Below are 15,772 nucleotides of genomic sequence, written 5' to 3'. Positions count from 1 at the left end.
ATCCATTTATAACTTAATTAGACTTTTTTTCCTTCAGAAAGAAAAGAAAGGGAAGTGTTGCAACCAATCCAATCAACACAAAAAAAAGGGAAAATCTATTTAGTGCAAAAAAAAAAACGTACAAGCAGGCAAGCAGCATATATATAAGCTCAGCTGGCAAAGATTTTTGTCTCGCGTTGACAGTGACACCCAACCGCAAGATTCTGCACACACAGCTGGAGCTTACTTAGCTCCGACAGAGTACTGAGGGGTGTAGCAAGATGGAAATGGTGGACGCCGAGGCTCCCTTCCTTACGGAGCACACGGACGATGAGCCAGTGCTGGCCGGCGTCTCCGACTTCCGTGGCCGCCCCGTCTACCGCAGCACCTCGGGCTGGTGGCGCTCCGCCCTCTTCGTCGTCGGTACGTACGACAGGCGCACGCACTGTCTTAGCTAAGCTTTTGATTGGGTGGCGCCAACTAATTAATCTGCTATGGATTGCATGAAGTGATGGAGGTCGCCAGCGCTTTCGCCTACTATGGCGTGTCGGCGAACCTGATCACGTACCTGACGGGGCCGCTCGGCCACTCCAGCGCCGCCGCCGCTGCCGCCGTGAATGTCTGGTCGGGAACGGCCACCCCGATGCCGCTGCTGGGCGCCTTCGTCGCCGACTCGTGGCTGGGGCGCTACCGATCCATCATCCTCGCCGGCACTCTCTACGTCATGGTATTTTTTTTTTTTTGAAACGGAGGCAAAAGATTTGCCTCATTCATTAAATAAGAGGAGAATAGAGTTTGACAGATTGCAAGTGACCCTACAAAAAACCGCATGGCAATTACTCTCGTACAACAATACGCCTAATTTCTTAGCACCCGCTGTAACCCATAGGTTGGTCTCCAGCAAAATATTTTGAAGAAGAATAGGCGGTGGCGCACTCTTGTGGCGAAACACCCGGGCGTTTCTCTCTTTCCACAGAGTCCAAGAGACGAGCATGGTGAGGGAGGCCATCGCTCGTCTGTCTGGATTTCGCATGTCGGTTCTTCTATCCCACCAATGCATAAGAGAGTCCTCAAGGTGCCAATCGGAGGTGTCAATGTGCGCAAGACCAAACTTGTCAATGACTAATCGCCAGAGCCCAATGGAGAAGCGACACTTGACGAAAAGGTAGATGCCTGATTCTTGCTCCCTCTTGCAAAGTGGGCAAAGCCCACAATTTTCCCAACCACGCCGCTCCAACCGGTCCGCAGTCCAAATCCGGTCTTGCAAGGCCAGCCAAGCGAAGAATTTGACCTTAGGGGGAGCCCAAGCTTTCCAAACCATGTAGTGAATGGGCGAGTGCGTTAGGCCAAGAAATTGCGCCTTATAAGCAGTGGCCGCCGAGTATATCCCATCTACAACATGTTTCCAAACAATGTCATCCTCAACCTGGCCGTCAAGGTAAACATCATGCAGAAGTGTCCGGAGCGAGAAAAGCTCTCGGATGTGGGCGGCAGAGATAACTGTGTCATGCTTGATGTGAGTCATCCAAGCGTTCCCGCGTATGGCTTCTCGCAGCTTCCAGCTCTTTCTTTTCGCGGCTTGATAGATAAGCGGGGCAACATCCTTGGGCTTGCGACCAAGCAACCACGTGGCGTCCCAAAAAGGTGTTTTAGCACCATTTCCGACGATGATTGTGGTTGAGGCATAGAAGAAATCCAAGTCGTCCTCGGTGCAAGGGTTGCCCAATCCAACCCAAAGTTTGTTAGGCTCCTTCCATTCGAACCAAAGCCACCTCAGCCGCAGAGCCCGAGAAAACTTGTCGGTGTTGAGGACCCCAAGGCCTCCATAATTTGTGGGCCTGCAGACCACGCCCCAGTTGACCTTGCATTTTGCACCAGATGTCTTGTCTGAACCAGACCAGAGGAAGGCCCTCTCCACCTTATTGAGATTATGGAGTGTGACCTGCGACACAATGAGAGGCGTGATGGAGAAGACCACCTGAGAGGTGATGACCGATCTGACAAGGGCAGTGTGTCCAATGGTTGTGATGGTTTGTCCTTCCCAAGTTACCAACTTACCATCCGCCTTGTCTTCGAGATATTGGAAGTCGACTTTATGGAGTTGCCTGACCGAGAGCGGGAGGCCTAAATATTTTATTGGGAACATGGCGCGGGTCGCCGGGATGCTACTCAGAATATGCCCTAGAGGAAGATGATTGCATCAAATGGGCACCACCGAGCTCTTGTGGAAGTTGGTGCAAAGGCCTATCACCTCGCCGAAACCCCTTAGGATGGCAGAGAGGTTGTCAACGTCCCTCTTAATTGGGGCCATAAAGATGGCCGCGTCGTCCGCGTAGAGGGATGTTCTCATCATGGCACCTCGCCCGCGTATCTTATGTAAGATGCCTTTATGAGTTGCGATGGCGAGGATTTGTTGAAGGGGGTCGATTGCAAGGACGAACAATAGCGGTGATATCGGGTCTCCTTGACGGAAACCGCGGCCATGCTTGATCGGGTGGCCCGAAAGCCCATTGAGGAGGATGCGCGAAGAGGACGATGAAACCAAAGCGGCGATCCAATTCCGGAATTTGCAAGGGAACCCCTTGCGTTGTAAAAGGTCGAGGATGTATTCCCACTTGACTGAGTCAAATGCTTTTCTAATGTCGAGCTTGAAGAGGAGGGCAGAAGTCTTGCGTTTGTGCAACCGACGCGCGAAATTGCGAACATACATGAAGTTGTCATGTATACTCCTCTTCTTTATGAAAGCACTTTGGGCGTTGGAGACGAGTGCGTCCATGTGGGGGGCAAGCCTCAAGGAAAGAATCTTGGCAATAATCTTGCCAATGGCATGCACGAGGCTAATTGGCCTATAATCGGAGACGCCTTCCGCCCCATCCTTCTTGGGCAACAACACCACATTGGCCGAGTTGAGCCATTGCAAGTGGGAAGTGTGGAGGGAGTCAAAACATTGGATGACACGCATGAGATCATGCTTGATGATATCCCAACACCGTTTGAAGAAGATGCCCGTGAAGCCGTCCGGACCGGGTGCCTTATCACCCGGCATAGCTTTTATGGCCGCCAAAACCTCATCCTCTATGATGGGGTCACCTAGATCATGCAAATTGTGGGGTTGAATGTTCAGCTCATCCCAATTGAAGTCAACGTTGCTTGTGCTACCTCTGCCCATGACCTCCGAGAAGTGGCTGTGGATTATCTCTTCTTTTTTCTCATGCTCAGTCACCCAACCATGTGCATCCTTGATCCTATGAATGTGATTCTTTCTTCTCCTGGCGTTGATACGACAGTGAAATTTTTTTGTGTTAGCATCTCCACTCTTGAGATTTGCGATCCTAGCGCATTGGCTCTTTCTTGCCCTCTGTAGGACTGCCAGACTAATCACCCGCCTCTTAAGCCTAGACCGCATGTCCATCTCCTCCGGGGATAGTAGTCGATCCTCTTGCGCAATGTCCAGTCGAAGAATGATCATGTTGGCCGCATGTAGCTGAACCTTGGCCTTGGAGAAGATACGCTTGCTCCACTCGGTAAGGCGGAGCGCCGTTTTTTTGAGCTTATGATGAAGGACCTGGTACGGCTCAGAGTGACTGACCCTCTCGGTCCAAGCATTTTGGACGGCCTCTTGAAATCCGGGCAAAGATACCCAGAAGTTCTCGAATTTGAAGGTACGCGGGCGCCTCGGGCCCTTGTCATCGGCGAGCAATAATGGGCAGTGGTCGGAGAGGGAAGACGACAGGGCGTGTAGCAGGTGAGTGTTGTGAGTGGTGTCCCACTTGGCGTTGCAGAAGAAGGAATCAAGCTTGCACAAGGTGGGGTTTGCGCGTTCGTTGCTCCAAGTGAAGTGTCTGTTCTGCAGGTGGAATTCCTTGAGCTCACATGACTGGAGTGTGGAGCGAAAGCAATTAATTCTGCTCGTGTTGACATTCCTTTTATTCTTGTCCCTCGCCCTGTCCTGGTATGGAAACCAAGTAGAAATCCTCCTTTTTTTTGAAAGAAAGTTCGAGCTTTATTCATTAGAAATAATCATTACATCGTTTATGAGGATTGGTACAATTGCATTATGTGGTTCCTCAAACCAATCAGAAATGAATGAAAATCTAGCCAACTTGGCAAGTTCATGAGCAACTTTATTTGCTTCTCTATTACAATGCTCGAATCTAGAAATAGGAAAATCGCAAGCTAAGTGAAAACAGTCATCAAAAATTGCAGCTGCTGCCCCCGACGATCGTCCTCCTTCGTTCATGGTCTCGATCACCTCCATATTATCCGAGTTAATAATTATGCGATTACAACCCGTCCTTTGCGCAAGCGATAGGCCAAATTTTAACGCCAAAGCTTCAGCCATCAACACATCTGCACACCAGTCAATCTTACCATTTCCCCCACCGATGAACCTACCTTTGTCATCTCTTAAGACCGCCCCGATCGTACCGCTGAGAAGGTCGTGATCAAAAGAAGCATCAACGTTAAGTTTAACAAATCCTGTCGGGGGATTAGACCATCCTCCTCTTTTAATGGAAGCCGTCGGCGAGGAGGCATTAACAAAATTGGCAGCGAGAGCGCGTATCCCCTTGGATATCTGTTGTGCATTCTGAGTAGTCTCATTGTGTACCAATTTGCGCCTTTCCCACCACAAGTACCAGGCTGATGTGGCAATCATGTCACGCACATTACGAGTGCCCATAATACATAGTTCCTGATCTGGTAATGAAAGTAAATATTCCAAGATTGCCTCACCCGCATAGTCTATTTTACAAGCTCTGTCGATAATATCGTCAATCCCTAGTCTTCTCCAGACTTCTTTTGCTCTGTCACATAGAAACAACAAATGTTTTGTGTCTTCTGGCCCAGATGAGCATGCAGGACACTTAGGCGAGACTTTCACATGTCTATTAGCTAAGTTAACACGACACGGAATAGTGCCGTGAAGTGTACGCCAAATAAATATTTTAACCTTTGCTGGACAAGCAAGTTTCCAAATCCTCGCCCAAATAGGATTGACCGTGGTACGTCCCATCCCATTGGTATGTCGTAACTTGTTCCCATATTGGTGGTCCCATTCCACAAAATAAGCAGAAATCCTCCTTCATTTAACTATTTCTACATTTCTACTTACGGCACAATCAGTAGGCCACGATCTTGAATAATGAAACTCGTTGCTTTCAAATCTATTTAATCTAAAAAGAATCAATTGTGTGGAGTAGAATGCAATAATGCAACTTTCAAAAAGGCTGATTTCTCCCACTCAAAAATGGCTGATGTGCCATCAACTAACGGTAGGTTGGTCATCAAATATGGATTTTTTTGATATGGATCAATCATGTATGTATTTATTATATAATGTCGTGATGTACTTGCCACATATAAAGATAGTTGTATGAACTATCTTTATAAGCAATCAAGGAGCAATGGCAGGGGCAATGACTACTTTTTTGGGCGAAAGGACTATTAATGCCTACAGATCTAAAAGAATAACACTAACAAGGTTTTAGCGTTGCCTCATGACGACAGTCTAACAAGTTTATGAGCCTAAAGTTATAGTCCAATGTAGGCATGTTTGAAATTCAAATTAAGTAATATGTGTTCCTAGAATGGAAGTCTTATGATATACTTCCTCCATCCAAAATAAGTAGAATGGAAGTCTTATGAAATTCGTATTATGACATCTATTTTAGGACAGAGGGAGTAAAACATACCTCAAAATTATTTATTTACTATTTTTGAATTATGAATTTTTGTTACATTTTAAAGTACATGTCACTTAAATGTCCTTCATGTGTTAGGCTTTACTTATTCTTGGCATTTCTCCTTTGGAAGATTGACCATGATGACCTTACACACTATAGTATCAATATTTTAAATTTAACATCTTCTTTTGTACAAATTATGTCCTTATATTTATCTTTTTAAACAACCAAACGGGCAGCCGCAATTGCGCACTTTTGGTTTTAAGGCGATGCCCGCCTTACCAAAGTATTAGCTTGCGCCAGATATCCTTCGCCAAATATTTGGGTGGCAACTCCCTTTGATGTTCATGTAAAGAAGCTCCCTTTGAACATCCAGGGGTTTCTGTCAGATTTTCCAATCTTTTCATTCCCTTTTTTCAGCCATCCTCGCATGATAAACTCTATTGACAGTATTTCATGTAGTGCCTGGATTTGGTCCAAGTACGTAAGAAGATTCAAAGCCACCTCAATCGTCAATCATCTCTTCTATCGCGATTCACATTCATTTCTTAACCTTTTTTTGGGTGGAGATCTAGTTGCGTGCATTTTGTAGTTGACTGGTCCTAATCTTAGGATCGAAGAAAATTAGATGCCAACCAAACAGGTCTATCCATTTTGCCAAATATTTGGTAAATGGCAATGGTTGCAATCCAAATGAGTGGTGCTTTTCAAATATTTGGTAATTCCCTTGTTTTGGTGATACCAAAATTTCGGTAGGGATAATTGGGGCTCAAACCCTACATACCCATTAACTCTACAGGACCAAAGAATGAAGTTGATGAGAATATTCCTAATAGTGGTACTAATAGATTGTGTTCCATTAAACTTTGAGTATTTGTGCAAGTTTTCATCCTCCATCGAACGACTCCCTAGCGACAAGGTTTTTCCCGCCTCCCTCTGTTGCTGTTACCGGTCTGTCTCATCTCCTATGGCCTTAGGCCATGGAGGCATGGTGGATCCCGACCCTTGACATCGGGAGCGCTCCTACTCAGTTTTAGGTGTTTTTAGTATGTTTAGGGTTCGTATCTTGCTTTGGAAGGTGAGGAGGCAGTGGCCCCCTAAAGATGGAATAAGGTCCTCCCTCACCTAGCCGCCCCCTCCCCCCGCCCAGATGGTGCGCTTAGCGTTTTGGGGCGGGTGGCGGGGGGGGGGGGTGGCGGTGATGAGGTGTTTCACCGACGGATCTCGCGGTAGTCGATCGGTGTTTGTCTTTGGTGGATCTTCTTGGACCTGGTCTTCGTTTGGCTGCGATAGTGTGCCCACAAGTTAGATCCTTCCGATATGCAGTTCTCATCAGGCAGGAGCGATGGAGGCAGCATGCCTTCGGCTCACTCCAATGCTTATAATTGTCACTGGGTGTCTACATACATGGATGTAATTTCTCTCACATCTAGTATTCTTTGTACTCCATGTTGTTTGATGAATAGATCAGAAGTTTTTCCCATGAAGCAAAAAACAGAGTGTGTTCGTGGAAGACGTAAGAGTTCCTCGAGTCCCAAATATTCCACAGAATGGAAAGATCCACTGATGGCCATAAGTCATTGTCGATGATGAGCCGTAAGGGGACAACCCAAAGCCAGTCAATGGAGGTGGGCATTGGGCCTTACCACAAGGACATTGGATGAATAAGTGAGTACATCCTCGGAGCAGGCATCACATCTTGGGAAGGATGTATTGTGGATTTTCATGTGTAAGATGTTTCATTTTGAACTTAGTCCATCTTTGAAGAGTTGTCACCCAAAAAAATTATACTTTGACTCGCATCTTGGAGTTCCAAATAAGAGGTGCATTGGAGTCTTTTTCCTGCTCAATCGTGAGGAAGGAGTAAGCATGCTTGTAGAGGAAGGGGGCCGGATTAGGAATCATTCATCATTTCTGTCGTTTGGAGCAAAATCATGCAATAAAGATAGCACAACATCTAACTTGAACAAGGCAACATTAGTAATGTGGTTTGGTAGGCTAGACAATAGCCCGTTTTGGACCCCCGCATCCCCCGACCTAGCGACTCGGGGGCAAAAAACCTAGCGCCGCCTCCTTCCCCCAGCCCCCTCCTCGTCTTTGCCACCACCAGAGGCTCCAGACGGCAAAGCTCTCCTGCATCCAGGGAAGGCGGCGGCGGGGAAACTGTCCGGCTGGTGCGAGGTGGTAGGATGCGGTGCCTCGGGTACGTGTGTGGCGGTGTGGTGGCGGTGCGGTGGTGCGCGGCGGCGCAGGTCGCTGGCAAGGGGGTGGAGGACAGCGGACTCAGGCTGGCTACGCGTCTTGCCTGGAGGGGATGCACCCTCTCTCAGGAGGTCGTGCCTCTAGCGGCTGCTATTACCATGCCTAGATCTGGCATCTCAGAGTGTGGCCTCGGCCGTCAGCTGCTCGTGCAGTGGCTTGAGGGCCTATAGCGGGATGGTATTGGAGGTTGCAGGCCGGCAGGGAGATGATGAGCGGTGGTCTGCGGTGGGGGTGGTCTCTGCTCTGGCTGGCAACTAAGGGGACACCGATCTAGCTCCTAGTTTTCCCCTCTTGTGTTAGCGGCCTGATCACAAGGGATGGTGCGGGTGGAGGACTGTGGTGGTGCTGGTGCCGTGGCCTGGAATGATCCTTCCTCTGTCAGCGTCAGTGCTCATTGCTTAAGGTGAGCAAGGGCGTCTGTGGTGGGCCTCCTTTTGGACCCGGCAAGGATGCTTCTGTGATCTGGTTGGGGGAGGTGAGGTATCGCGCTCATGTGCTTGCCGGACTCGGCGGCTTGCGTGCGGCGGTGAGGTCTGGGATGCGATGCTTCGGGCAAAAGCCTACTGTTGACCTTGTCGGCAGCGATGATGGCAGTGCCCTTGGGTGCCGCTTCTCTTCTTGAAGGCGTCATTGTGAAGCTGCATAGCATGTTCCTGGTGTGCTCCGGGCGAAAGCCTAAAATCCTTCCATGGATTGGACGATCACAACATCGAAGATGTCGTTTCCCCCTTGGGGGCATTGTCTTTGAGCCATGGATTCGTCATGGTTTGCTTGGTGTCTCGGTTGGAGCGTGGTTGGCTTGTTGGGCTGTTTGGTGGCGATGGTGGAAGTGATACATGAAGGCGGCCTTTACCTTGGTCATCCTGGTGCTGTTGGTCGACCTCTCTCTTGGGTGCTCGTGGCGGCGGTGATTACTCGGAGTTTTGGTGCCCTTCGATGATGCCTGAGGTTTTGTTGCCTCGCATAGTCTGGTTCTCTCTATTTTTGATGAGTCAGTGGTGTGGCCCAGAGGAGGTGCAGGGCTGTCTCGGCGTAACATTGCCCTTCGACACGGTCAGCGGACCTCGCTGTCACGTCATGGCTAGGCAGTGGGAAAACCTTCGGCGGCGGTTGTGACTCTCCTAGTTCTTCAAGGTGCTGAGTCATCACAGAGCAGCAGGCGACTTCTTCTCAACATCTTCTTGGTGTCGGATCTCCTTTCGTCTGATCCAACAATGCTAGTCCCCGCTCTTTCTCGGTCTTCCCACTAAGGATGGGTGCTAAGTTCTTGGCGTCGGCTTGTTGTCATAGCTTGCTTCTGGTTCCTCTTCTAATGTTCCCTGTTCCTTTCTTTGTGTGTTGGGTGCTACTTGTTGTTGTAGCCGTTGTGTTTGTATCTCGACCTTGGTTTTGAAAATGAAAATTGTTCAGGCTGGCTTTTGCCCGCCGTAGCAGCATAAAAAAAATAGCATGTTTTGCATGATCCGTGAGACAACATAAGGGGTTTGGCTAAGGAGCCAAGTATTTTCTTAGAAGAAGGTGGTAAGACCATTATTGGTAAGAACAAAGGATATTTGTTAGGGAGTGGGTACGTGGTTGTTTGCGGTTATCCAGAGGAAGGAGGGGTTGGTGTGTTTATAAACAATTGTGTGGGAGTAGCGAAATTCATCCTGCCACCCAAGTTTCCCTTGGGGCTGCCGACATGGGACCCTATGGGCGGCATTGCCACATGAATGTAGGCCGTAGGCCCATGAGGAACCTTCTAGAACATCCTAGTAGTTTCTAAAACCTTTTGACACCTTTCGGGACACTTCTGGACATCACAGGGACACTCCAGGACTTCCCGGGCACTTTTGAGATCATCCAAGGCACCTTCAAAAGCCCTTTTCTCACAATCAATTATCTCCTAGTTCTCTTGGAACCAGTAATGGTTAAGCGTGTGACCCTATAGGTTTTAAATCATGTGGACATGACCTAGAACACCCTTCAGTCAATAATTATCAATAGGTATAGACACACTTAATGATTATCACATATTCATGAAGATCTTCATTGAGAGGACCTATTCTTATCGCATACAATTCTCTTTGCTTCGAGATATGTTATAAAACCCAATGCAAGACTTTTATCGGTATCCCCGTGATCAACACTATGATCACTATACCTAGTTATCCTCATTACCAATTTTGTTCTCTTTTCTATTTCTACATCTTGTATCCCTGTGATGTCAATCACTATGTCTGGCCAGACAATGTTGGATAACAAAATACTTAGTGGGCCCAAACTGTATCGCTCCATCGTTAGGGGTGCTAATCACAGTCTTGAACTATCGAGAATCATGACATACTTCTTTGGTATACCCGTCATCTACCTTTATAATAACCCAGTTATGGTGTGACGTTGGCAAAATCAAAATTATCCATCTGATACACATGTCTATGATATTCGCGTGGTCTAAGGACGCAAGTAAACGTTAACACTTCATAGAAAATATCAATACTAATTTATACGACGCGATCTCGCAGTACTTCATAAGTCTGGTCTATCGAACACCACTGATCTCGTAACAATATCTTCTCATTATTGTTGGCATCCTTGTCACATTGAAAATGCCCATGATCATGTAAACAAGATCATCAACAATATAAGCTAGTCCTGGAGGCTAGATTATGGATCTTTATGGTGTCTATGTTTTGACATATGCAACTGAGTTTCCTTTGAATCTCATATTAAATAACCATTGCTATTATAGCATAGAAATATAAAATTCATTATGAGCATGAAAAATAAGAAAATAATCAATTTATTGTTGCCTCTAGGGCATATTTCCAATAAATGGGGAGAAAGGTGGCTTTGTGGACGTTTAGCGAAAGACCAATGGCTAGCCAAAGTCATCGAGGATAGTCCTAAACTGGTTATCAACCTCCAGGAGGCGTGGGATAGAATCATCTTGTCTTCTCCGTATTGGAGGATGGTAGGGGTATGTTAGGTTTGCGGGGTGGGCGTTGTAAGGCCATCTGAGTGGACTATGAGCATTTGGTGTTGTGCTAAGTCTAGAAAAATGATGCAGAGGTAAGAGGAGATCGGATCACCTTGATGTAGCCCATTTTGCAGTTAATCCAATTTTCATGGACACCACCCAGGAGGACCACCGTTTTATCGGAGGAGAGTGGTGTGTGAATCCAAGAGCACCAGGCTGGTTGGAAACCCATGTGTGTAAGAATTAGGAGAAGCGAGTACCAAACAATGGAGTCAAAAGCTTTATGGGAATCGTGTTTTGAAGATCATAGTGGTACCTTTCTGGAGTGATTCCACGTAAATAAAATTCTCTCAGATAGGCATGCCATTGATGAATCCAGCTTGATCACTATGAGTAAGGAGGGGGTTAGGGGGTTTAGACTGGTAGTTAGAAGCTTGGCAGTGGCTTTGGGCAGGCAATTTTTGAGAGGGATGTGTCAATAGTCATTGATATCTCTACCAATGATGCCCTTGCGGAGGAGAATCGTATGTGCTCTATTTAAACCCTCTACATGAACAATCTGCTTGTGAAAGTCCCAAAAGAAGCGTAGAACTATGTATTTTATGAAGTGTTATTACATTCTATAGAAACTGGGGCCAGAACCATCTATTGTAGGGCTAACATTAGGGTTCATATGTAGAAAGGCATAGTTGGACAAAGGGACATCGAGTCAGGAAAGTTGTGGAATGGAGGTAGGGCAAATGTCTTGGAGAGAAAAACACCAAGAGGTGATTTTGGGGGTACAGATGAGGTTGTGGTGGTAGGATTTTAGGAAATTTACCTTTTGGTCGCGTGAAAAGAATTCGAGGCGATTGAAATTTTAAATTGAAGATAATACATTTATAATTCAAAACAATCATTCGTTAACTAAGAAGTACTCCCTACTTTTATGTTTGTAAATCCAGGGCCATCGAGCTCGATTCACTAATATTAGGATGTGCAATTAATTACGCGTGAAAAACACCCACTCCATGTAGTAGTTCTTTTTCGAAAAGGAGGTTATCCCCGGCCTCTGCATCAACGTTGCACTCCATGTAGTAGTTATCAGTTGTATAACATGATCAATTGATTTATCCATTGCAAGCACAAGTTTTTTTTTTCAAAAAGGAGGATGACCCCCAGCCTCTGCATCCGGGAGATGCATACGGCCATGTTATTGATGATTTTTGAGGACCTTACAAAGTGTAACAACAATATGCCTGAATTTGCCATCTTGGCAGCATTTTCCGCTACTCCTATCCAAATGATGAAGGGGTGCAAGCTTGGCAACATACCCATACCTCTCACCTAAGCCTAACATCTAAATCCAGAGGCCCCGACCGAGCCATCTGCTGGGTCCGGGGCTCAAACCGGTCTGACGAACTCACATGTGTCATCGCCGCCATGTTCCACTGGTCCATCTTTACAGCAGATTGAGGTGACAACCTTGGCGGGTCCTCCGCCATTGATGCCACCACGACGCCAAACAACGACCTCCACCTACGCGAGCCTTGGCAGGTCCTCCGCCATTGACGCCACCATGACGCCAGCCGACAACCTCCACCTACGTGACTCCATCTCCAAGCAATGAACATAAATCCATGCTAGGAAAGGCCGCACCACCGCTGTCGCCCACCACCCACAGGCGCCACCCAACCCCAAGGTTCCTAAAGCGGCGCCTTCAAGAAGGGAATGGCATCGTGAGCGCCGCCGCCGCCCAACAGAGTTAGGGCTTCCGCCCGGGAAACCTATGGGAAGGTGAAGCGAGGAGATCAGTCCGTACCGACGCCTCCAAGGAGGGAAACGGCGCCCTCATGCGTCACCATCGGTGCGGCCGGTCATGGCCCGCCAGGGATTTCTCCCGAACTAGATCTTCGCCACCAGCAGCACCTCCTATACAGAACTGGCGACCAAGAGGAAGTGCGGCCCAACCAGGCTGGCCTGCACGCCGAACAGGGGAGGAAGGGACGTGCCAGATGCGCACACCGACCGCCGCAGAAGCCGTCGCCGGCCGCCAACAACCACCAGATCCCGCCGCCCGCGCGGCCGGGACACCGGATCCACCACCCGCACAGCTGTTAGCCAGTTGTGCCTTGCCAATGAGTCGCCGCTCCAGATCCAGGGTTCCCACACATGAGCAAGGCAACCGAGGCCTCGCCGCCACCATCCTTGGCGCCCCGGGCTTGCCTGACGGCTGCCTCAGGTGGCGGCAAGGGAGGAAGGAGGGAAGGGGGTGAGGAGGAGGGGTGGCTAGGGTTGGGAGGAGGAGGCGGCCCTTAGGAGGGTGAGTGTGGAGGTTGTGCTGACATTGCAAGCACAAGTGTTGTATGCCATTATACATTAATTAGCTATAGAGAGGAAGGGATTAATAAGATAAGTAGTTATCTCCCCTGGAAAATGTCGAATTGATTCTCAGACCTCACAAACTCGAACAATTAAAGGGAGCACTTTTGGAGATTTCATAGTGGATAAAGTGTTAGAATTAAAGCCTAATTGAATTTACTAAAGATCTATAACTAAATTACCATGATTTTTTGCAATTTAAAGGAAGTAGAAACTTTTTATGATGTAGAATATTTTAGAGATTTTGTGAAAGACAAGGAATTGCCCTATCCATGCATTCCAACCTAAATAAAAAATTGACTACTAACTGTAATATAAGAAACAAGCAGTTTCTATTGTATTTTAGCTTACTGTTTGAGAACATATAATTTGAAGTTAAAACGGGTGACATGTGATTGTATGAATTTAGGAAAACCACAATACTAATATCTATTACAAGACATTCATATGTGTGTCTGAGTTATATTCGTCCGATGAGCCTGACATCTATTAAGTTTCTCTCATGTACGTATGAAAATCATGGAATTAATAAATGCAAGTATTAGTCATATTCACATAAATTTGATAACTATCTCATGAAACCCTTTCAGAAGCCGATTGGTAAGGTGTGGGAGGCTTTTTTCCCGTCGTTACTAATCTGGTTTAGAACATGTCTTCAAATTATACACAAAGAAAATGTTTCTTGCAGTTTTGGAAGTATTATTTATGAGTGGACCATGAAGCAAACGTTGACAACTAATTTTTTTTTACATGTGTAGTGGTATGCCATGATCACTCTAGCATCTGTGCTCACGGCACAACATCCATCGTTGTCGGGTGACACCTCTTCCCATCCTTTGTCGCTGCGGGTGGCGTTCTTCTACACCTCCCTGTACCTCATCGCCATGGTGCAGGGCGCGGACAATCCAAATGCATTGGCCTTTGCCGCTGACCAGTTCGATCCCAACCACCCGAGGGAATGCGCCGCCCGCAGCTCCTTGTTCAACTGGTGGTACTTCTCACTAGCTATAGGTATCACTATTTCTGTTGGTGTAGTCGGCTACATACAGGAGAACCTTGGCTGGGGAATTGGGTTTGGCATGCTCTGCGCCATCATGCTAGGTGCCTTCATTGTCTTCTTCCTTGGAACCCCTACATACCGCCTCTATGCACCCACTCCCGGTGCTGAGAACCCCTTTGCCCTCCTTGCTCGTAGCCTTGCCGCGCTAGCCCAACATGACAATGCCACTTTGAGCTCATTGCTTGGTAACCAAAAAGAATACCAGGTAGAACAGAAAGAGGATGCGGTAAAAAAGGAGGAGGCACGTGGCGTGGTACGGTTGCTGTCAATCTGGGCGGCATGCCTGGCATATGGTGTGGTGTTTGCGCAGTTCATGACATTCTTTAACAAGCAGGCTCGCACCCTGGACCGCCGCATCTTTGGCAGCCTAGAGTTACCGCCGGCGGTGCTTCAAATGTTAGGGGCTGCAACAACTCTGTTGTTTGTTCCCATATATGATCGTGTGCTGGTGCCGATGCTCAGGCGCATGACAGGCAGCCCGTCGGGTCTGACGCTACTACAACGCGTTGGCACGGGCATGACGTTGACCCTGCCTACGATGTTGGTGGCGGCATTGGTGGAAATACGGCGCCTTGAGACAACACACGAGCATGGGCTGGTGGACAATGCTGACGCAATAGTGCCAATGTGCTGGGCGTGGTTGGTGCCACAATATGTATTGATTGGTGTGGCAGGCGTGTTCGCGGAAGTCGGGATGCAGGAATTCTTCTACGACCAGATGCCCAGTGAGCTACGCAGCTTGGGCATGGCCCTCTACTATAGCGTGATAGGCATGGGCAACTTCATCAGTGGTGCTCTGGTATCCCTGATCGACCACATCACCAACAGCGGTGGTGGCGACAGCTGGTTCGCGGACAATCTCAACCGTGCTCACCTCGACTACTTCTACTGGCTGCTTGCCGGCCTCAGCGCCACTGAGCTGGCGCTCTTCCTCCGGTGCGCAAGCACCTACGTCTACAGCCACAAGAGGCTCCGCTGAAGCAAGGACCTACCATGTACTACAAAATGCAAAGCTCCTGCCATTCCCTTACAAAAATGTTGTTGTATACTGAAATTTGGGACGATAAATTATGAATGCGTGTCTACAAATCCAGGTGATCAATGAGCTACAAAGAATTTCTCACTCCATGAATTGGGTAGATAGAAATGTATATCCGCATACACCAGCGCTATATTAATTAATATGGTAGATAGAAATAAGTATCTTCACTCTTAAACTTTGTCCCAGGTGACACTAAGGCCGACTGACTTACCATTTTGGAAAGGCTTGATGAGAGTCAAATCACTCTTTTTCAATAGGACAAGGTTCTTAGTCGGAAATGGAGCTGCTACGAGATTCTGGGAGGATACGTGGCTTGGCGAGACTCCCCTTGCGCTTCAATATCCTACATTGTATAACGTTGTTCAACGTAGAGATGCCTACGTTGCAACAGTCCTACAATCCACTCCCCTCAATATTCGTTTTCG

General features: G+C 47.7%; 1 protein-coding gene across 1 annotated transcript; it reads left to right on the top strand.

The window, feature by feature from the left end:
- Window positions 1-260: 260 nt before the first annotated feature.
- LOC123039731 (protein NRT1/ PTR FAMILY 5.10-like) lies at window positions 261-15,284 on the top strand. The gene is made up of 3 exons (XM_044462764.1): window positions 261-402; window positions 489-706; window positions 14,004-15,284. The coding sequence occupies exons 1-3, from the start codon at window positions 261-263 to the stop codon at window positions 15,282-15,284; spliced, it is 1,641 nt and encodes a 546-aa protein (XP_044318699.1).
- The last annotated feature ends 488 nt before the right edge of the window (window positions 15,285-15,772 follow it).

Source organism: Triticum aestivum, chromosome 2B (assembly GCF_018294505.1).
Source record: "Triticum aestivum cultivar Chinese Spring chromosome 2B, IWGSC CS RefSeq v2.1, whole genome shotgun sequence".
NCBI lineage: Eukaryota > Viridiplantae > Streptophyta > Magnoliopsida > Poales > Poaceae > Triticum > Triticum aestivum.
This window is presented reverse-complemented; position numbering and strand designations above follow the sequence as displayed.